The sequence below is a fragment of the Lupinus angustifolius genome, chromosome LG03 (genome assembly GCF_001865875.1).
Source record: "Lupinus angustifolius cultivar Tanjil chromosome LG03, LupAngTanjil_v1.0, whole genome shotgun sequence".
In the NCBI taxonomy this organism is placed as follows: domain Eukaryota; kingdom Viridiplantae; phylum Streptophyta; class Magnoliopsida; order Fabales; family Fabaceae; genus Lupinus; species Lupinus angustifolius.
Window position 1 is genome coordinate 27,821,197 of NC_032011.1, and position 21,374 is coordinate 27,842,570.

The 21,374-nt window shown below is 33.6% G+C and overlaps 3 protein-coding genes across 9 annotated transcripts; 1 reads left to right on the forward strand and 2 right to left on the reverse strand.

The window, feature by feature from the left end:
* LOC109342481 lies at positions 525 to 1,118 on the reverse strand. Its single transcript, XM_019580458.1, has one exon. The coding sequence runs from the start codon at positions 1,116 to 1,118 to the stop codon at positions 525 to 527; it is 594 nt and encodes a 197-aa protein (XP_019436003.1).
* Positions 8,741 to 11,758, forward strand: LOC109344325 (protein STAY-GREEN LIKE, chloroplastic-like). 3 transcript variants are annotated; one of them, XM_019583059.1, is made up of 5 exons: positions 8,743 to 9,062; positions 9,909 to 10,085; positions 10,303 to 10,461; positions 11,038 to 11,192; positions 11,402 to 11,758. In XM_019583059.1, exons 1-5 carry the CDS (start codon positions 8,973 to 8,975, stop codon positions 11,430 to 11,432), a joined length of 612 nt encoding a protein of 203 aa, XP_019438604.1. In that variant the 5' UTR covers positions 8,743 to 8,972; the 3' UTR covers positions 11,433 to 11,758. The 3 variants fall into 3 exon arrangements, with proteins under 3 accessions (XP_019438605.1, XP_019438604.1, XP_019438606.1); XM_019583060.1 differs by lacking the exon at positions 9,909 to 10,085 and having other exon boundaries at positions 8,741 to 9,062; positions 11,046 to 11,192; positions 11,402 to 11,555; XM_019583061.1 differs by lacking the exons at positions 11,038 to 11,192; positions 11,402 to 11,758 and adding an exon at positions 10,562 to 11,031 and having other exon boundaries at positions 8,746 to 9,062.
* LOC109344326 (target of Myb protein 1-like) lies at positions 13,009 to 21,347 on the reverse strand. 5 transcript variants are annotated; one of them, XM_019583062.1, is made up of 11 exons: positions 21,292 to 21,308; positions 21,156 to 21,216; positions 20,326 to 20,487; positions 19,922 to 20,000; positions 19,570 to 19,668; positions 19,317 to 19,430; positions 17,267 to 17,412; positions 15,962 to 16,043; positions 15,430 to 15,515; positions 15,156 to 15,347; positions 13,009 to 13,851 (listed from the first exon to the last, which is right to left on the reverse strand). In XM_019583062.1, exons 3-11 carry the CDS (start codon positions 20,433 to 20,435, stop codon positions 13,242 to 13,244), a joined length of 1,518 nt encoding a protein of 505 aa, XP_019438607.1. In that variant the 5' UTR covers positions 20,436 to 20,487; positions 21,156 to 21,216; positions 21,292 to 21,308; the 3' UTR covers positions 13,009 to 13,241. The 5 variants fall into 5 exon arrangements, with proteins under 5 accessions (XP_019438607.1, XP_019438608.1, XP_019438610.1 ...); XM_019583063.1 differs by lacking the exon at positions 21,156 to 21,216 and having other exon boundaries at positions 21,292 to 21,347; XM_019583065.1 differs by lacking the exons at positions 21,156 to 21,216; positions 21,292 to 21,308 and adding an exon at positions 21,324 to 21,339.

Below are 21,374 nucleotides of genomic sequence, written 5' to 3' on the forward strand. Positions count from 1 at the left end.
ACTTTGCTCCTCTTGCTTGCATCAAAATTTACAAGCCAATTTTTGTGCCCTGTCATGTGGTTGGAGCAGCCAGAGTCTATGTACCAAGTTTCACCACTTCTGATTTCTTGGTTTGTTGTCATCATTAGCAGAACTGGAGTCTCATCTTCCTTATCAATTCTTTCCTCCTTTGCCATATGTGCTTCATTTTGGTGTCTGCCATATGAATCAGGTTATGTGAATCAGGTTGTCCAGGGGAAGATTGGCACTCATATGATAAGTGTTCAATCTTATTGCAATTGAAACACTTGATCCTCTTTTTGTCTAGCCTTTTCTTCCCTCCTCTCCAATTGTTGGCTCCATTTTTCTTAATTGTGTTCAGTGAGTGATCTTGATCAGATTTTTCCTGATCTTGCTAGTTTGAACTCTTCCATCTATAGTCTCTTCCTCTGCCTCGATTCCTTATTCCACCTCTGTAAGATCCTCCTCCTTTCCTAGTAATTTGAGCATGCAAGGTTTGGCTGGTGGATTTCTCAGTGGATCTTTCAATGAGCCTCGAGGGAACCTTGTAACTCTTCAATCTTCAACTCTGCAAGGTTCTTGGATTCTTCAATTGCCATTATTATGTGGTCAAAGTTTGGTGTTAGAGTTCTCAGAACCTTCTCTATGATTGTTTGATCCTTGATCACTTCACCACATGCCTTCATCTGATTTGTTAGGCTAATAACTCTGTTGAAGAATTGTGCAATTATTTCACTCATCTCCATCTCCATCAATTCATATTGGCGCCTCATAGTTTGCAGCCTTACTTTCTTTAGCTGCTCTGCACCCTTGTTGCTCTTCTGCAAGATTTGCCATGCTTCATGTGAGGATCTAGCTGCTGCAATTTTTTCGAAGTGTGCTTCATCCACACATTGATGGATAAGACACATTGCCTTGCAATCTCTCTTCCTATTCTCCTTGTATGCTATCCTTTGTTGTTCTGTTGAGGCTTCATCAATTTCTGGGTAGCCTTCTTCCACAATTTCTTCGAGTTCTTGGAATCCCATGATGGCCTTCATTTGTATATTCCATCTACTCCAATTCTTGCCGTCAAGAATGGGTAGATTTGCTGGAAAGGAGTTGGTTTGATGACTCATGCTTTTGATGAACAAAGGATAGGATCTTGCTCTAGCTCTTGATACCAATTTGTTGGAAGAACATGAATTGCACACACCTCACACTTCACTCTATTGCAGAATCGTTTGAGAAGAAGTTAAGAAGATGAGAATGAAAGAATCAAAGAATGCATGAGCTTGTTATTCACTTACTTTGAATACAAGGCATTGTTTCTATTTATAGGCTTAACTACCATAACCAACTATAACAACCATCTAAAAATAGCCTATTGAATTACAAACTTCCAATACATTTCAGTTTTTTTCCTCCTAACTCCTCTATCTTTAGAAAGTTGCTTAAATCAAGAACTTGTTTTTTTAATATTTAATCTAAACGGTTCAGATGTTCAGCAACTTGTTCAACTTACACCAAATAAAAATTACCGGTGCAATTGGTATTGTATGCTTTAGTAGAGAACTTAGAGATTAAATCTTGTTTATTTGATTGATAGATATTCTTCTAGTGGCTAAGTTGGTGTTTTGAAAGAGTTAGGATCCTCTCTATCAATGAAGAGACAAATGTTTCAAAAAGTAAAATGAAATCTCACTTTCAATTACACATCTATCTTTTTAATTACAATAAAATTACATTTTTGCCATAAAAAATAAGTAAAAGTATACACTTATCTCCCATTAATGGAGAGATAGTAACTCGTTTTAAAATGGATCCACAATTATAATTATGAGTACAATATTTCGATTTCTAAAATGGCAGCAATGATATCGTGATTGTGATCGCATTAGGTGCATTTTTTCACGATTTTGGTATGACACAATTATTGAACTAATAAAATTTGTCATCGTATTAATTTGTCTAATTTATTAAACAAAAACTGACTACGATATCACCAATATACAATTCGTTAACTAAATGGAATCCATCCCTTATAGCCTTGTAATAATATAATATTAATAAGATAATAATGATATGTAAAACAAAAGAAAAAGCAAATTTTTTTTGGAAAATGATATATCTTCATGTTTACAAGAAACGACAACCTCATTTTCCGTATACTTGTTTGCGACACCTTTAGTAATTTCTATACTAAATTGTTGATTAGCAGTCTTCTACGTAACATATTTTCTCTTTATACTTTTGTTTGCTACATAAATTAGGGGTGAGCAGGACCCGACCCTACTTGCTCACCCGGTACGGTCCGATATCATGATCAGGCCTGAATAGAGTCGGGTCTCATGGGTCTAGGGCCGAGTTCGAGTTCAAAAATTAAATTGAAATGACAAATAGTCAAAGGTTGCCATTATGATTGACCTACTTAGTTTTGATGAAGACAATGAGTTAAATGGAAGTTTAAAGATGTGAACATCACAACAAACAACATGCTCAAGACCGTCAACATCGTAGACTTAAGATTATATAATATTCTAGAATTCCTAAGATGATTGCTTAGTTTTGAGTCTATGGTAGGTAAAATTTAGGTGGAAGTCTCACAAGAGTTTAAAATGAAATTCATATAGATTGAGACATTACATCTAAATAAATATGATAAGTAGAATCGTGCATTAGCATTAAACATACATGATTTTTGTGCTTAAAAGTAGCATTAATTTCAAAATCATGTGGTACATGTTCTTTCATCGTATAGAGTGTTTACCATGCAAAACCGTTTTCATAAACCGTTTTGCATTAATGAAAATGTTTGATAATCGATCATGTCTTGTTGAAATCCGTTAATCGATTAATGATTGATATAATCGATTAAAAGGAGTTACAATGGCTAACTTCCTATGATTTCTGGCTTTTTAATCGATTAAAGAGATTAATAATCGGTTAAGTCTTAACAGAAAAATATTTTGCATAAACACGTTAATCGACTAACTGAGTAGATAATTGATTAACATTAGTTAAAATAAGTTTCATATAAAAATTGCTTTTTCAACTCATGTGCATCAAAATAATCAGATTCAAAATTTTCACTAAGTGAAAGAAAACCAAGATTCTCAATACAGAAACTTCATAGCATCTTGCTTATTCTTTGAGCGAATGAAAGTGAAATCTTGCATTATTTGCTAGAGAGAAATTTTTTTCTAAAGTGCTATAGTTTTCATTGATTAAAAGATCAGTGTATTACGTCACCTTTAGTTTTAGGCTTCTTGTGAGAGTTTTGTAGAGGTTTATAGGTATGTCAATTTTGTTTCGACAGAGTACATAATTACAAATTAAAAAACTACACAATTACAAAGAAACAATATTATACAAATTACAAACAATCAAAATTATACAAAGACTACTTGCATCTATTTTTTCATTTTCTTTGATTGCTTTTATCTTTTAGGGTCATCATTGTCTGGAGGAGCATATTGTTTTACCCAAAGCCCTTCATCGTGATCATCTCTTGTATATAAATCATCATCCGTAGTTGGTCTACTCTCACGTGACTGATATGTCCCAGAAAAAGATCATCTTCATCAATATCTTCATATTTTTGGTCATCAATATTATTGATGATTATTTTGTTACTTAAAAGAATAATGGACCACATATCAGCTGGTCACTAACATAGAATACTTGTTTGAGCTTGTAATGCTAGAATAAATGACTCATCTTTATATCCTGACCTATTAAGATTCACTTGCATGAACCCTAACTCATCAACTCGGAAATCATTGTTGTTATTAATCCACATACAATAAAAAATCGGCATCTTAAACATTGTGTAATCCAATTCCCATATGTGTTCAATCACTGCAAAGTATGACATGTTCGCATATATTGGGTTTCTATCTTTTGCACTTGACATGTGTAAAGTTCGACCAACAAGAGTCACATCACTATTTTGCATTTTACTTTGATCATCTTATTTTTTTCGTATAAAATGTGAATCCATTAATCAGGTAACCAATGTAGGATAAGACATGAAGGCTTGGACCATTGACTAACCATTTCAATCTTTCGGAAACCGAATGTGCATATATATTCAACTTCCCATCAACAATGCTTTCTATCAAATGCGCTGTTAAAAATAAATCATTCAAGCAAACGCTAACGTTACTAATGTTCAACAGTGCATTGTCAAGAATGCGCTGTTGAAGTTACACAAATTGACAGCGCCTACTTTATTATGCGATGTTGATGTTCTTCCGCCTCATTTTCAACAACGTCGTTCAAAATTCCGCCGTTGAATGGCTGCTATTTATTACGATATTTGGCGTAGTGTTTGTCACCGATCTTAGCTAGATTGATCATGGTTCCAAGAGACTTTAGGGTTGTGTTTGGTAACTTCACTCCTATGGATATGGCCCACTAGTAGTGAACACAAACTCGAACACAATGATGGAGATAAGAATTGCTAGCAAGTTCTTAGCAAACATTTGCGAAGTATGATATTTTACCTCATTTATCTTCCACCAATTTATGATGTCAAATTTATATTCCGTTCTAGGCAAAAGTGATTCACTCAAGTAGCATTTTCAATGATATTCTTGTCTTCATAAAGTCTGTTACTAAGTAATGGTTGATCCTTAAGATAAAGAATTAATCTCATTATCCTGAAAGATTTCTACCATACTCTAATTCTTCACAAATAGTTTTTATATTTTCCATTTGAGAATATAATTCAGATCCATAAAATTTGGAAAATAGAAAGACAACAAATACATGTTATATTTAAGATCTATAGTGATGCTTACAACTATCACACCATTGATAACACTAATTATTTTCAAATTTATTCATCATGATTGTGGCTACATGATGAATAATAAGATTTGGACACCTAATTCATTCTATCAATGTCATTTTAATTTTACATAACTTTAGAAAATAAACACTTGCAATCAGATATTTTTAGTTGGAAATCAACTCCAAAATTTGACAAATTTCACTTGATATTTCACAATCACTTTCACTAGGCACACCTTTACATTATGGCTCACGTTGTGGCAAGCGACTAAAAGCATCCTTATATTTTATAGCAATATTCAACATTGAGAATGTAGAATTTCATCAGATCTTGCAATCAAGAACTAGCTTGTTGTCATATAAAATGTTTTCAGGTTCACATGTCTCTTGATATTTTCCCTCTCTTTTAGGTATAGCTTCCCAAAAATCAACACTATTTCTACCTTTTATAATAGCATCAAATGAACAATTCATCCTTTACAACTAGATTCAGAGTGTGCAAGTAATAACTGAGGGGGAGATTGTTGGGTTTATTCAAGTGTGAAGTCCCACATTGGATATGTAGGGAGGAGTGAAATAGTTTATAAGAAGGCAAGACCCATGTGAAACAATTTACCACCAAAATAAATGACCTTGTGAAATCTTTCTAAGCGTTACCATACAATCATTTTACTGCAATTATCATTTGATAGCTAACCGTCCATTAATCATTGGTAATTGCAATATGAATTGAATTCTTAGAGAATAATATCCTTGTATTCTCCTTCTTATGCTCATAAAATTTCATTATATTACTCTTGATGATTTCATTATGCAAGTGTATGATTCTTACTTTGATTCACCAAGAGTTTAGAATAACAATAACTGTAAATAGTTTTCTGTTCCCCACCTATTATCACCAATTCACTGTATTTCCAAACATGTGAAATAATTTATTTTTACCTAAATTTCCTTTTGAGCTGAGTGTTTAGTTGCTGGTTGTTTCCACTTGTTTCCCATGTTTAATGGAGTTTGTGCAATAGAGTCTTATTGCATTAAGATTAGAGCTTGTGGACAAGACATTTGATGGAGTTAAACAATAGTTTAAAAAATCTCTGGTTCCAATTATCACATTGTATAAAATCACGGACCCGACCCAGATAGTAGATCCGCTTTGCCCAAAATTTTATGTTCCCATATTCTAAACCAATCACATCATAAAAAAAAAATGACACAGTTGATCCCATTCATTCCAGGTATTACCAATAGAAACAAAAATCACATGTCCTAAAAAAATTTTGTTTCCATGTCTCAAACTAATCATATTATAACAAGTAATAAAAAAAAATTATTTTCTATTTTTATGATTCTTTTTTTTAACTAGTTGACATTTTTTGATAGGATTGATACACCATGAGACACCAAATCTTGGGACAGGTGATCTCTATTCTATCAATACCAATAGATACTTGGTGCTTCTGTACCATTGCCATTTAGCATGCTTCTAAGCATGCAAAATTGAGACACGTATGGCCAAGCTGAATGTAGTAATCTGAAACTTGAGAGTGCCATCTCCAAAGCATAAAACTGAGTTGCCATATTGGAAGAGGAGAAGATGGAATTGAAAGAAGATATGTCCCATTTGGAGGGTGGAAATGGGGAGTTAGCCAAAAAGACCCTCTAGATCGAGGTGAAGTAATCATCATTCTAACATCAATTTGTTGTTTTGTATGTTTCTTATTTCCTCTAGCATCATTTGTGATTAATTGAAAATAAAAATTTAATAATTGAATGTTTTTCGCCAATCATAATTAATGATATATTGAATAACATATTTTATAGGACAGAAGATATATTCTTAAATTTGTTAGACACATATAAAGCCACTTCATCACATTATCCATACATGTTATAGAAAATTTTAAGCTTTATTATTTTATAATGAAAGGATCTACTCACCTATAATAAAATTAGATATTGCTCCCATAAAAAGAAACTTAAATTATGGTCTATTTGAAAGTTCAACAAAAGTTGACTAATATAATATTAAGCTTGGATTTCCAAATTTCTATAATATTAAAAGGGAGAAATTCTACTTATTATAAGAATAAGTTTAAACTTATTTTATATTATAGCTATCAATATTAGGAAAATCTAATGATAATAATCTATTTATTAATTTAAACAACTGAATTTTCTTAGAAATAATGACGTAAAATAAATTTTTTTATATAGTTTTAAATCATACAAAGAAAGAAGTTTATAAGAAGGCAAGACCCATGTGAAACAATTTACCACCAAAATAAATGACCTTGTGAAATCTTTCTAAGCGTTACCATACAATCATTTTACTGCAATTATCATTTGATAGCTAACCGTCCATTAATCATTGGTAATTGCAATATGAATTGAATTCTTAGAGAATAATATCCTTGTATTCTCCTTCTTATGCTCATAAAATTTCATTATATTACTCTTGATGATTTCATTATGCAAGTGTATGATTCTTACTTTGATTCACCAAGAGTTTAGAATAACAATAACTGTAAATAGTTTTCTGTTCCCCACCTATTATCACCAATTCACTGTATTTCCAAACATGTGAAATAATTTATTTTTACCTAAATTTCCTTTTGAGCTGAGTGTTTAGTTGCTGGTTGTTTCCACTTGTTTCCCATGTTTAATGGAGTTTGTGCAATAGAGTCTTATTGCATTAAGATTAGAGCTTGTGGACAAGACATTTGATGGAGTTAAACAATAGTTTAAAAAATCTCTGGTTCCAATTATCACATTGTATAAAATCACGGACCCGACCCAGATAGTAGATCCGCTTTGCCCAAAATTTTATGTTCCCATATTCTAAACCAATCACATCATAAAAAAAAAATGACACAGTTGATCCCATTCATTCCAGGTATTACCAATAGAAACAAAAATCACATGTCCTAAAAAAATTTTGTTTCCATGTCTCAAACTAATCATATTATAACAAGTAATAAAAAAAAATTATTTTCTATTTTTATGATTCTTTTTTTTAACTAGTTGACATTTTTTGATAGGATTGATACACCATGAGACACCAAATCTTGGGACAGGTGATCTCTATTCTATCAATACCAATAGATACTTGGTGCTTCTGTACCATTGCCATTTAGCATGCTTCTAAGCATGCAAAATTGAGACACGTATGGCCAAGCTGAATGTAGTAATCTGAAACTTGAGAGTGCCATCTCCAAAGCATAAAACTGAGTTGCCATATTGGAAGAGGAGAAGATGGAATTGAAAGAAGATATGTCCCATTTGGAGGGTGGAAATGGGGAGTTAGCCAAAAAGACCCTCTAGATCGAGGTGAAGTAATCATCATTCTAACATCAATTTGTTGTTTTGTATGTTTCTTATTTCCTCTAGCATCATTTGTGATTAATTGAAAATAAAAATTTAATAATTGAATGTTTTTCGCCAATCATAATTAATGATATATTGAATAACATATTTTATAGGACAGAAGATATATTCTTAAATTTGTTAGACACATATAAAGCCACTTCATCACATTATCCATACATGTTATAGAAAATTTTAAGCTTTATTATTTTATAATGAAAGGATCTACTCACCTATAATAAAATTAGATATTGCTCCCATAAAAAGAAACTTAAATTATGGTCTATTTGAAAGTTCAACAAAAGTTGACTAATATAATATTAAGCTTGGATTTCCAAATTTCTATAATATTAAAAGGGAGAAATTCTACTTATTATAAGAATAAGTTTAAACTTATTTTATATTATAGCTATCAATATTAGGAAAATCTAATGATAATAATCTATTTATTAATTTAAACAACTGAATTTTCTTAGAAATAATGACGTAAAATAAATTTTTTTATATAGTTTTAAATCATACAAAGAAAGAAAGAAATTGTGTGGATGTAAATGATTGAAAGAGATGGTAGAGTGTGGGGTCTGAAACACAGACCACATGAATGAACCAAACTGAGAACACTAATTGCCAACATGCACCACTTCACTTTCTCTTTATCATTGTTATATTTTCTCTCTAAAAGAAAGAAGAAGATAATGGTGGCTTCTGAAACATGAAGAGGTGGAGTGTGTTATGCATCTTCCACTTCTTCCATGGCATGACATTGTGTTTCTTCTTACAATGCCTTTTTATTTTCACCAACCAGAGATTTCTTCACCATCAACTCCATCATCATGTCAAAGTCTACCACTAAATGCAGGCCCTTTTTCTTGTCTTTCATTACTAATGCTTCATCATCCTATAACAGTTCCTTTGTTTCTGAGGTGCCCTTCTCTTTCTTTCACTTTGTTATGCCTTATTGTCATGCCATTTTTATAAGCATGTAATGATATATGCAGGATTTTGGATTTAAGGGCTAGTGTGAGGAAAAATTGTAGTCTTTTTGTTTTGAAGGTTTAGTTGTTTAATGTAGCTAGTTGTGTGACTTTTAAGTTGCAAAAATGTTTAGCTCCTATGATGATTTTGTTGGAGCCAAGCATGAATTTGTTGAAGTTCCATGTTGGTCAAATTTGGGTAATTCAAAGGCTTTATAAGTATATGAACAAATAGGTCTAATGCCTTTAGGTTTTGAGTCAGGATGTGGTATCAAATCTGCTTATTAGGTTCTTCCGAGATTTGGACTCCCCCAATTTCTAACAATTGGGTATCAGAGCTGATGGTTAAATGTTGGGAATCACACTTGAGGGGAGATCATTGGAGTCAGGTGTGAATTTGTTGAAGTCCAACTTAATCAAGTGTGAATTTGTTGTAGAGCGATAATACATGTCAAATATTTTAATTTTTGTTGAAATTGCAATTTTCACTTTTGCTGCATTACAGATTACAGTTATACTGAATCATGGATAAACATGTTGAATTATTAATTCATGCACAATAAAAATATGCTTCATAAGATAATTGGTTGTGATTTGAGATCCTTATAAATGATTGTTTACCATATTCAAGAATTGTTATCTGAAGTGAAGAAAACTCTAAATGCTTTCCATGATCCTTTGTTTGAGTTTATGTCATTGGATAAAAAAGATTTGTTATGTATGTGTGTATGACTTATGAGTATCCAAGTTGGCATTGCTTGCATAAGAACACTTATTTTTGTTTTGAAATTTTAGGCTGTTAGGCTCTTGGTTCCTCCAGCAAGATTTGAAGCTTCCAAGTTGAAGGTTGTTCAATTGGAAGATCAGATAATCAAGTATCCTAGTATTATTCCTAGAACCTACATTCTATCCCACTGTGACCTCACTGCTAATTTGACTCTAACTGTGTCCAATGTGATCAACCTAGAGCAGGTTTGTGTTTTAAGGGTCCGTTTGCGAGTTGAGTTTTGGAGGGGAAAGAAGAGAAATGTCTTATCACAAGTCTATTTCATGGCTCCCGAGCGTCCACTCTTCCCTTCAAAATTCAACTTGCAAACATACCCTTAGTCCTTACTATTTTGAACAAAGACACTAATTCTCTTAATTAATGCATATTTTGTGTTTGCTTTTCCTTTTATGACTATGGCAGTTGAGAGGGTGGTATGAAAAGGATGATGTTGTAGCTGAATGGAAGAAAGTGAAAAATGAAATGTGCCTACATGTTCATTGCTTTGTCAATGGTCCTAATCCTTTCATGAATCTGGCTGCTGAATTTAGATATAACATATTCTCCAAGGAAATGCCTTTGGTATGATTCCATTTAATTTATATCAGCTTGTGCAAAACTAGGACTGATCTAAGAGACATAATAATTTCCTCAAACACTAGAATACAAGCATTTTGTGCAGGGTGGTGTAGACTGTTGAAAGGTTAAAAACCCTCAATGGTTGAACTGTTCCTTGCCAAAGCATGGCATTAATCGAAATTAATATAAATGATTATAAAAGGAAACTCAATCAATTAAGGGAAGCCCAATGCACAAGCGGAATGGTTGTTTCCAGGATTTGAAATCTTGACCTCATGGTCATTAAGGATCAACCTTACTGTTGCGCCAAACTCACTCTCTTAAACAAGGAGAATTAATATGGAAAAAAATAAAGAGAGAATTCAATGATAGGTTGACTCCAAAACTACCATTTCAGCCTTTTTGTGTTGTGTAACTTGTGTTTGAATCTGGTATAGCATAATTTCATTGGAAAATAGTACCACAAACACTCAGCAACACTTAAGTGTTGTCTTATTATTCAATGCAAGGATGAGTCTCTTGCTTTTTCTGCAATTTTCTTTTTATTTATATACCGTGGTTCTTGTTTTGACTCTTGAGTATTCCAGGTACTCGAAGCAATTCAGTATGGTGATTCTACACTTTTCAGTGAGCATCCAGAATTGCTGGATTCTACTGTTCAAGTATATTTTCATTCTAGCTCAAAAAAATACAACAGAATGGAATGTTGGGGACCTCTCAAGGATGCTATGGAGGTAAATTTAGGAAATGCTGAAATGAACAATGATTTGGATTAGTAATTTTACTTGTTTGCATAAACTGCTCAATTTATTGTCTCCATACTAAACACTAAATTTGCTACCATAAAGATATTCTTGGATTCTAAACATAAACAAACTTTGTCAGAATAGTCTAGTTCTGATTTTAGCTTAACTAGTTTTGTGACTGTTTCTTTTGTATTCAGGGAAAAGAACAAGATCAGATGGAAGGGCTGAGAAGAAGAGATTGTCCTCCTGAAAAGTGGTGGAGCCCAAAGTCCATTTTCCAAGCTCTTTTTGCATTCCTTCTTTGAAATGTATCTATAATGATAACTTGTACTATTTAGTTATATCTTAATTTGCAAAAAATGAACTAATCTCAGAAAAGAAGCTGCAAAATCTTTGGGAAGATTCAAAAGGAAAATGTAAAGATGCACTAGGCATATTTCTTCTGCACTCAAGGGAATTTGCTTACTGTGATTTCTCTGATTACTATAAGTTTGTGACATGTCTATGTTGCTTCTCACATGTGTCAGTGCCAAGCATTATGGTTTTCTTGATTCGGTTCAGCAATCTGATAGGATGCGGGAGAGACCACCCATCACAAGGGTGTATCAAAGAAGGCCACGTGGTAGCTACTAGTCTACGTGGCAACTTCTGAATAAGCCTTAGAGCAGTTAAGTAACTGCCGTAGGGGAGGGTAAACGGAAATCTATAAATAGGAGTTAGGGGGTTAGTGTGGGTAATTTTGGAGTATTGTGTAGGAAGGGGAATTGATTCAGGGAATCAACCTTGTAATGTGTAATTGATTCAGAGAATCAATTAGGGTTCTTTATTGTCTTCTAATCTTGCAATCAATAAAAAGGTATTAGTATCCAGAATTCAATTGATTCTGGGTCGATTTTGTTTGGATCTTCTTCTTTTGTGCATTCTTTTACCGGTGTTATCACAATCTTTATACATTTTACAATTCTTCAATAAGATGATAAGGACATAACACATAAGTATTAAAGCGGAGTTTGATGTTGATTTTTTACCAGTATTAATTCTACATTTTGAAAAGTATGATAATGATACAGGATCAAACTACAGTATCAGTAAAGGATAAAAAAACGTTGAACTAGCAAGAATAAAATTAAACACTAATATATTTCATTTCATAAGGTTGCTGTAGCAGCAGTAACAACTTTAAATAGTAGAGTTTTTAGGGTTAAACCTTAATGGGCTAACATAACAGGCCTGGTACCTTAAAATAAAACATAAGATAAAAAATAATAGATTACTTCTCAACATAATCTGTATTCCAAAATGGCTTCTTTCTAACACGGGTGAGCCTATTTTCTGGTTCAATAACCGGTCCTCTATCAGATAAAGAATATTAATTTTTCCCGGATCCAAATTCCACTTTGGAAGAACTAGAATTTTAAGCCTCCCCGAAGATAACGGAGGCGCTAACGGTTTAGGCACACTCACAAACATGGCATAGCCTTAAATTCCAGCATGAAAACCTGGTTTAAAGCCTATTTTCTGGTTCAATAACCGGTCCTCTATCAGATAAAGAATATTAATTTTTCCCGGATCCAAATTCCACTTTGGAAGAACTAGAATTTTAAGCCTCCCCGAAGATAACGGAGGCGCTAACGGTTTAGGCACACTCACAAACATGGCATAGTCTTATATTTCAGCATGAAAACCTGGTTTAAACTGTTGATCATCTCATCTGGGGTCTGAGCAGCTGTCGATCAGAGCTTAAAAGAATCATCAATTCTCCACATGATAACTTTTATATCGAATAGGGAATTTTAAGAAACTCTAATGCAAAAGAATCCGGTATAATTGAAAATATGAGCCAACAAATTCATATGAACCATATACATTAATACATGAATATATGCAACAAAATATTTTGTCAAACTAAGTAGCACACGCATGGACAACTCATCTTACGGTTCCTAAACACAACCATATAAAAGTGGTCTGAAGCAAAACCTGATGAACAACATCATAAGCTGTACCAGCAAGCATAAGCAATATGAACACCATATCTCAATATGATCTATTGGGGTTCGAAGAAGTTTTGGATTTTGCGAAATCAACTAGATCTTTGAAAAGGGCATCTTCAGCTGGCTTCTGTTGTTTGGTTGGGGTGGATGAATTCAGAGACAGATTCTGAGTTTGTCCCACCAAACTGTCATATGAGGCACTAGATCCACCATTTGAAGGAGACCCACCTTGTTGTTCAAAAAACTGCTGTCTTTGATTATGCTTTGAAGGTGGGGGTGGAATGATGGCAGTAGATTGTGTGTCCCAGGGTGCCGGCGGCAGTTCTTCTGAAGTTTTTTTCACCGGAGATGGCTCATCATACACAGGCTGTTTCCCTAAAAATGGTGATGAGGTATTTACTGCATGAGGAGGGGATGAGGACACTGTCGGTATTGTTGATGAGACAGGAGCATGAACAGGGGGTGCAAATGAGTTTTCAAAGGGCTCTTCTGCTTTGTTGTATGTATCACCACTGAGATAATCAACCATGCTGGTGTCAGAGTAGACTGGCTTCTTTGATGCTGGTGGTGGAGGAAGAAGTGGGTTTACCCTCAACGGTTCTGCCTTGTCATAGGCTGGTTTCTGGTCCTGTGCATGAGTATCTCTTGATGACCTGAATCAGGGTACTTAAATGTTAATTATAATTAAGAAACAAGGATAAAAACAAAAGGATAAGAGAAGGGGAATAGGGAGCTTCTTAGAGCTTCTTATTCATGGGTAAAGCGAGATAGCCGATATAAATCAACTATTCAAGGGGTTTAGTGAAAAACTCTTCATAAAAGAAGAAATACTCATGGATAAGAAATCCTCCTTAAAATAAAAGAAAAAGGAACAAAAGACATCAATGTAAAAAGCTATTCAGTCCCCTTAAAGTCAGGATCCTAGAGAGAGAAAGAAATAAAGAATGAGAGAAACGTGACTGCAGAGCTCAGGCTACAAGGAGAGTAGAGGACCTCCTTCATAGGGTCACCCCCTTCCAACTGAGCAATATCTCAGTTACAACTTCCAAATTGAAAGAATGAATCTCTCCATACAGTTTACCCCTTAATTAGCTACCTACAAAGTGATTAACCATTCCTCTAACTCAGTTATAACTGGCCCCTCACTAACTACCATCTACTTGGCCTCTATTCCTACGAGAATAAACCTACCTTTCAAGCTATGTTCTCATTCCAAAAGGGTTTATTAAGGTTCAACATTAATCTATTCAGTAACGAATTAAGAATTAGAAAAAAGAATAGAATGAAAACACACCACAAGGATCAAGATGCTAAGTTCTTTTATCTGGATTGGAAGACAAATGGATAGAGCCAAGAGAACCTCAAAGGAACCTCCAATTCAAAGGATTTTCGATCATTTAAGTTAGAGTGAAATCAGTAAACCATCAATTCTATCCTCCAATGATGAGTGTCAGATTTCTGTCACCAAATAAGTCTTTGACAGATTTAAAATGCCATCACAGTGTAAGTTAAGTCTGTTGAAGATTTAAAATGCCACCAATTTAGTCCTAGAAGGACCAATGTGATGTTTTAAAACTTCCACTGACACTATCGTTTATGGAGGACTGAATTGACGGTTTACTTTATAAGTTACGGAAAAAGTGGAAATCCTAAGAAACAATGGAATCTTGAATAATATAAAAATCTTGGACAAAAAAGTTGAGCAAGGAAGGTAAACAATAAAACCATTTAGCTGCTAGAGCAATATTCTTAGACACCAAACTGCCAAGACCTAAACCCCCTACGTTCTTAAGATGGCAAGTCAGGAACAAACCACCCAGCTCACTAAGTGATCACATCTCAAACGAAAAAGCCTTTGTCAGAAAACCTATTTGTGCCCTAATACCATTGTACCCATTAAGAAAGATGAAGTAACTATCTACAGGACTTAATATAATGCAAAAATGTATGGGCTTACCTATGGGCTAGTTGAGCAAAATCTTCTTCTGACTCATCATCCTCATGGTTTATATTTACAAGAGGCAGAACTGAAGTTTCTGTTCCTCTTGCACCTGTATCAGCAGTTCCTTTTGCAATATCATCATGCCGACAGAGTACTCGCTGAAAGCTGTCATTCAATGCTAATCCCTGACCTAAAAGCTGCTCATCCCTGAAAGTGAAGTAACCATTAAACTCATACTTCTTAATCACACAAAGAAAAAACATTAAGTTACATCAAAAAATATTCTTACGCAGTATTGTTCACAAGAACCATGACACGTTTTTGGTAAGATCGGCACTGGTCAACAAGGTCAACAATCACTTCATCCTTCACACCCTGACATATTTTGCCCAGAAGGTTAATAAAGAAATGAATATTGACAATGTTATATGACCAGTTTGTGCTGGAAAAAAGTGTTAATATTGTAGAAAGCAAATGCATTCAGTTTAAAATATTTCGTGGTTCTGAACTTGCAAGAAAGTTTTCAGAGATCCACTCATGTTCTGGACTTCACTGTCTCAAACATGTCTAGATTAGCTATTCTCAAACCTCAGCTAACTATAATTCATGATTAGCACAATACAAAACATGGATGAAGAAATACAGTGACTTCCAAGTTCAAAATATATTTTCATAAACAAATAAAAGAGAACAGAGTTTCCAGAATGGAGGTAGCAGAAAAGAAACAAAAAGAAAACCATGTCCCAATGCACGAGGCTCCCACCTAATTGGTCTGAGGAAGATATATGTATGCAGAAACAACAAAATAAAATTAATATCACCTCAGGGTCTTTGGGATTCAAGGCACTAATCATTTCCATCAAAACATCAGCTATTCCTTGAGCAGTTTGAATCTCTTCGAAACTGATTATCAACAAAATTGTTAGAGTGGAGACTAGAAAGGCATAAAACGAAAAACCAATGACTTTTTTCATTAAAGAATAATTTATTAAGAGAAAGAACATAAGTACATAAAATACTAGAAAAACTAGAAATAAAATAAAGAAAATAAAAGAGAACATTAGCCGAAAAGAGCTCCATAATCCCCATGTAAATCCAGAAGAGTAGGTTCCCTAATTAGATTATCACCACTTGCACATCTTAATCCAAACACTCCTCTTCATTTCTTAATTCGGCACTTAGGGAAATTAATACTCCTAAATGCACCAGGTCAATGTTGGGATGCACTCTCAAGATTGCACGGGGAGAAACTTAATCTTCACATGAGATCCTAATTTGCATTGGTATGATAAATTTTTGATCCAAGACAGTTTTCAATTATACAGTAGAAGTATTCGAAGAGAGAATCTCACACTCAGGAAAAATATACAACAAAAGTAATCTTGTACAGAATTATGAGAAAGTCCAATTGCTTGAATGAGTAGGAAAACTTCAAAACAATTATTAAAAAAAGTAGGTATTGGCATATAATTGTAGACAAGATTGGATGAAATTCTAGAAGACATAACTAATAGCAGATAGGTAGGTAGATTAGCATGTTACGGCTAAAGCATCTTAAAGAACTCACAATAAAACATTCTAATGAACAGAATATAACTACACATGACAGATAACAAGCAAAGGTATCAGAGGCAATGATGGCACAAACCAAGTAGGATAGATATCAATGTAACTAATATTTAAACTTACATCACAATACAGTATAGCAGTCATTGACAGCGTCATTTTTAATAGTGTGGCATAGGGTAGCTGTGCAACAAAATTTTAAATAACTTAATAAGTTTCTTAGTTTTAATCATTTCATTATTTTCCTGAGTTCCAGTTTCCAATATTCATTGCAATAGGGTTTGGGCAGATATTTCTTGCCACTGATGAACGAACTTAAAATATACATTTAAGTTACAGAAACTACCATCAGGAAGCAGGGAACTTGTACAGAGAACAGTAAATTGAAATTTATAAATAAATTTACAAGGTTCATTAATACCAATTATGAGCATACCAAGAATCTTTATAATTTGTCATACTTCTTCATACAATTGAGTTTCATAAGATGGGGCTGTTACCTTCACACAGCAAACATAAAGGATTAGAACATTAAGAATGTCATGAAGTTCAAAGATCACCTAAGGCCAGATGCATCTGACTGAAGAGAAGCCTGAATAGCAACATCACCATATTCTGCATCGGAATGAACAACTGGCTGGGTTTGAGGAGGAGTGAAGAATGGCACACTATTCTCATTTCGTGGCGGAAAATCAACTCCAGAACTCTGTTAATTATTAGAAATAATAAATTTAGAGAAACAAAATATCAATGTTTTAGCTCTGAGAAAAAAACAACAATTTAATGATATGCAGTTTTGAACAGTGCATCTTGATACATTATATGCGCATGCATGTTTTTCTGAGGGGCTGGGGTTTTGTTCACCCATAAATTAGAGCATGTAGGGACTAGGGAGTTGTATGAAGTTTGAACAACAATCTTATTAAAAATACTGGGGAGAAACTGATGAGAACAGGCTAATTAGTCCTGAATTAACAGGACATCTACAAGAGTATGTTGCAGGAAGGCAGAAAAAGTAACATGACAGTAAGAAAATATTGAGTTTTATCATGGTAAAATGCACAACAATAGATTCTCAATGCAAATCAGTTTAAATAGAATTATTGCTTGCAAAATATAAATTGAAGATCAGAAAGTATTATCTAGATGCACAAGAGCTGTCACCTTTAATTCATTATATGCTGCATAATACTGGGGATAAACTCCAGTTGGGCCCCCAAGAGCTTCTTGCCACGTATCAATTAAAATCAGTATCTTTTCCCTCACATTTAACTCCGGCTGTAAAATTAGATTTAAAAAAATGCAAAAGTGGATAACAAAGTCTTGTGCTTCCAAAATACAGTTGCAAAAGGAACATGGTGAACTGTTAAAGAAATATCATGTGTTAAAGAAATATACTGTGTTAAAAAAAAAATACCTTTTTCTTCACTATCTTAACCATATCATGCAAGATATCCCGCTCAACTATCAGCTGAAATACACTTTCACCACAATTTTTACTAAGGGTCTCCAGTGCCTACAAGAATTATTACATATTTCCAATATAAAGTACCCATGTCAGGTACCTCCTATACAAATATATAGATACAGATAATATCTCATAACCACAGCAGACTAAAAATGCAACAATAAGGATTCTTACATAAGTTAATTTTTAAAAAAGTAGAACCGTACTACCCTACTAATAGCACATAATTTAATCCATTAAATCCAAGTGCATGCATGATAAACTCAATAATCATCTGAAGTAAAAGAATAGAAATACTTACAAAAAGAGCCAGAAGTTGTATTTTGGGATTTTTACTTCCCAAACGCTTCTTAAGTATTTTTAATGCATCTTTTGCTTGCCTGCAAAAATAGTTATTTTAATAAAGCTGATCAGGAACATCATAAATCAAAAAGATTTATCATAATCGATATTTTAAATAGCGGTTGCAATAGTGGTTTTGGAAAGTCCAAAAACACTGATGTTTCAGACAATTACGGACAAATGCAGCCGATGCAGCCACAATTGTGGTCATGATATGGTTTCAGACACTCCTAAAACCTTTCCACATTGGTGTCTATAACGGTCAAAGACCCAGATTTAAACCTTGGTCATAATACTCTTATACCCATATAGCATTCGTGGCGGAAAATCAACTCCAGAACTCTGTTAATTATTAGAAATAATAAATTTAGAGAAACAAAATATCAATGTTTTAGCTCTGAGAAAAAAACAACAATTTAATGATATGCAGTTTTGAACAGTGCATCTTGATACATTATATGCGCATGCATGTTTTTCTGAGGGGCTGGGGTTTTGTTCACCCATAAATTAGAGCATGTAGGGACTAGGGAGTTGTATGAAGTTTGAACAACAATCTTATTAAAAATACTGGGGAGAAACTGATGAGAACAGGCTAATTAGTCCTGAATTAACAGGACATCTACAAGAGTATGTTGCAGGAAGGCAGAAAAAGTAACATGACAGTAAGAAAATATTGAGTTTTATCATGGTAAAATGCACAACAATAGATTCTCAATGCAAATCAGTTTAAATAGAATTATTGCTTGCAAAATATAAATTGAAGATCAGAAAGTATTATCTAGATGCACAAGAGCTGTCACCTTTAATTCATTATATGCTGCATAATACTGGGGATAAACTCCAGTTGGGCCCCCAAGAGCTTCTTGCCACGTATCAATTAAAATCAGTATCTTTTCCCTCACATTTAACTCCGGCTGTAAAATTAGATTTAAAAAAATGCAAAAGTGGATAACAAAGTCTTGTGCTTCCAAAATACAGTTGCAAAAGGAACATGGTGAACTGTTAAAGAAATATCATGTGTTAAAGAAATATACTGTGTTAAAAAAAAAATACCTTTTTCTTCACTATCTTAACCATATCATGCAAGATATCCCGCTCAACTATCAGCTGAAATACACTTTCACCACAATTTTTACTAAGGGTCTCCAGTGCCTACAAGAATTATTACATATTTCCAATATAAAGTACCCATGTCAGGTACCTCCTATACAAATATATAGATACAGATAATATCTCATAACCACAGCAGACTAAAAATGCAACAATAAGGATTCTTACATAAGTTAATTTTTAAAAAAGTAGAACCGTACTACCCTACTAATAGCACATAATTTAATCCATTAAATCCAAGTGCATGCATGATAAACTCAATAATCATCTGAAGTAAAAGAATAGAAATACTTACAAAAAGAGCCAGAAGTTGTATTTTGGGATTTTTACTTCCCAAACGCTTCTTAAGTATTTTTAATGCATCTTTTGCTTGCCTGCAAAAATAGTTATTTTAATAAAGCTGATCAGGAACATCATAAATCAAAAAGATTTATCATAATCGATATTTTAAATAGCGGTTGCAATAGTGGTTTTGGAAAGTCCAAAAACACTGATGTTTCAGACAATTACGGACAAATGCAGCCGATGCAGCCACAATTGTGGTCATGATATGGTTTCAGACACTCCTAAAACCTTTCCACATTGGTGTCTATAACGGTCAAAGACCCAGATTTAAACCTTGGTCATAATACTCTTATACCCATATAGCATACAGTTCAAGCAATAGGCTTGTCACTAGTAAAGAAACAAAGTGAATACCTTGGGTCCATATTAATAATGTCACACAACTCAATGTTAGTTGCCCAGTCAGGACCAATGAGCATGTCACTAGTTGCTCTCTCAGCACACGCAGCCGCGTTATTAGCCATGTCTATCTGGATCCAGTGAGTCAAATCTTCTTTAGCCTTTACTTTCAATCTTCTGCAAATCAAAGGCCAAATTGTGACTAACAATATCAATAAGTCAATCTAGGAAGAAGAAAATCACAAAGCAATATAATACCAAATCAAATGCTAGCAATAATATGATCTGTTGTTTTAACAATCTAGACTTCAAAATATCAAAGTTCCAAATATCAAAGTTCCAAATATCAAAGGCTGGTTTGTTGAAGTTTTTTCCCCACAAAATAAGTAAAAATCAAAATTTTCCAACACTAGTGGATTTGTTTGGTTGAGCTCAGCTTTCTTGGGCTATATTTTTTTAGCTTCTCAAAAGATCACTTTCCTAGAGTCGCTTAAACTAAACAAAGGGTAGCTAAATCAATTATTTTATCGAAAATTATAATAAAAAACAAGCATTGGTAAATAAATTCCTAGAAAATAAGATACCAGGGTAGCTAGAAATCGAGAAAAAAATATGTAAAATAATAAAGGAAATGTAAAATTCCGAATCCTTTATAATATGACAAGGAAAATAAAAAGGGTCCAAAGAAGAAGATCATATTGATCATTAATGGAAGTCAAAGAAGGTTAAGGATTAAGGAACAGAAGCTGAAGAAAGAGAGTGGTGAAGAAAAGGATAGGGAAGAGATCGAAAAATGAATAGAAGCTAAAACCCGAAATGATTACAAGTAGAGAAAGAAAACTCACATGATTGACTTGAATTGAATTCGGGAATCAGAAATGAGAAGTGGAATTGGAATATGCAAATCTATAGAGAGAGAAAGATCAGAAACTGAGATGAGATTAAGAAAACAAGATCAAATCAACACTATTTCGTACTCACTTCTTCTGCTAATTGCTCTCTCTAGAACTCACTTCTTCTGCTATTCTAAGCTAATCTTATTATTTAGAGTTAATAACAATTAA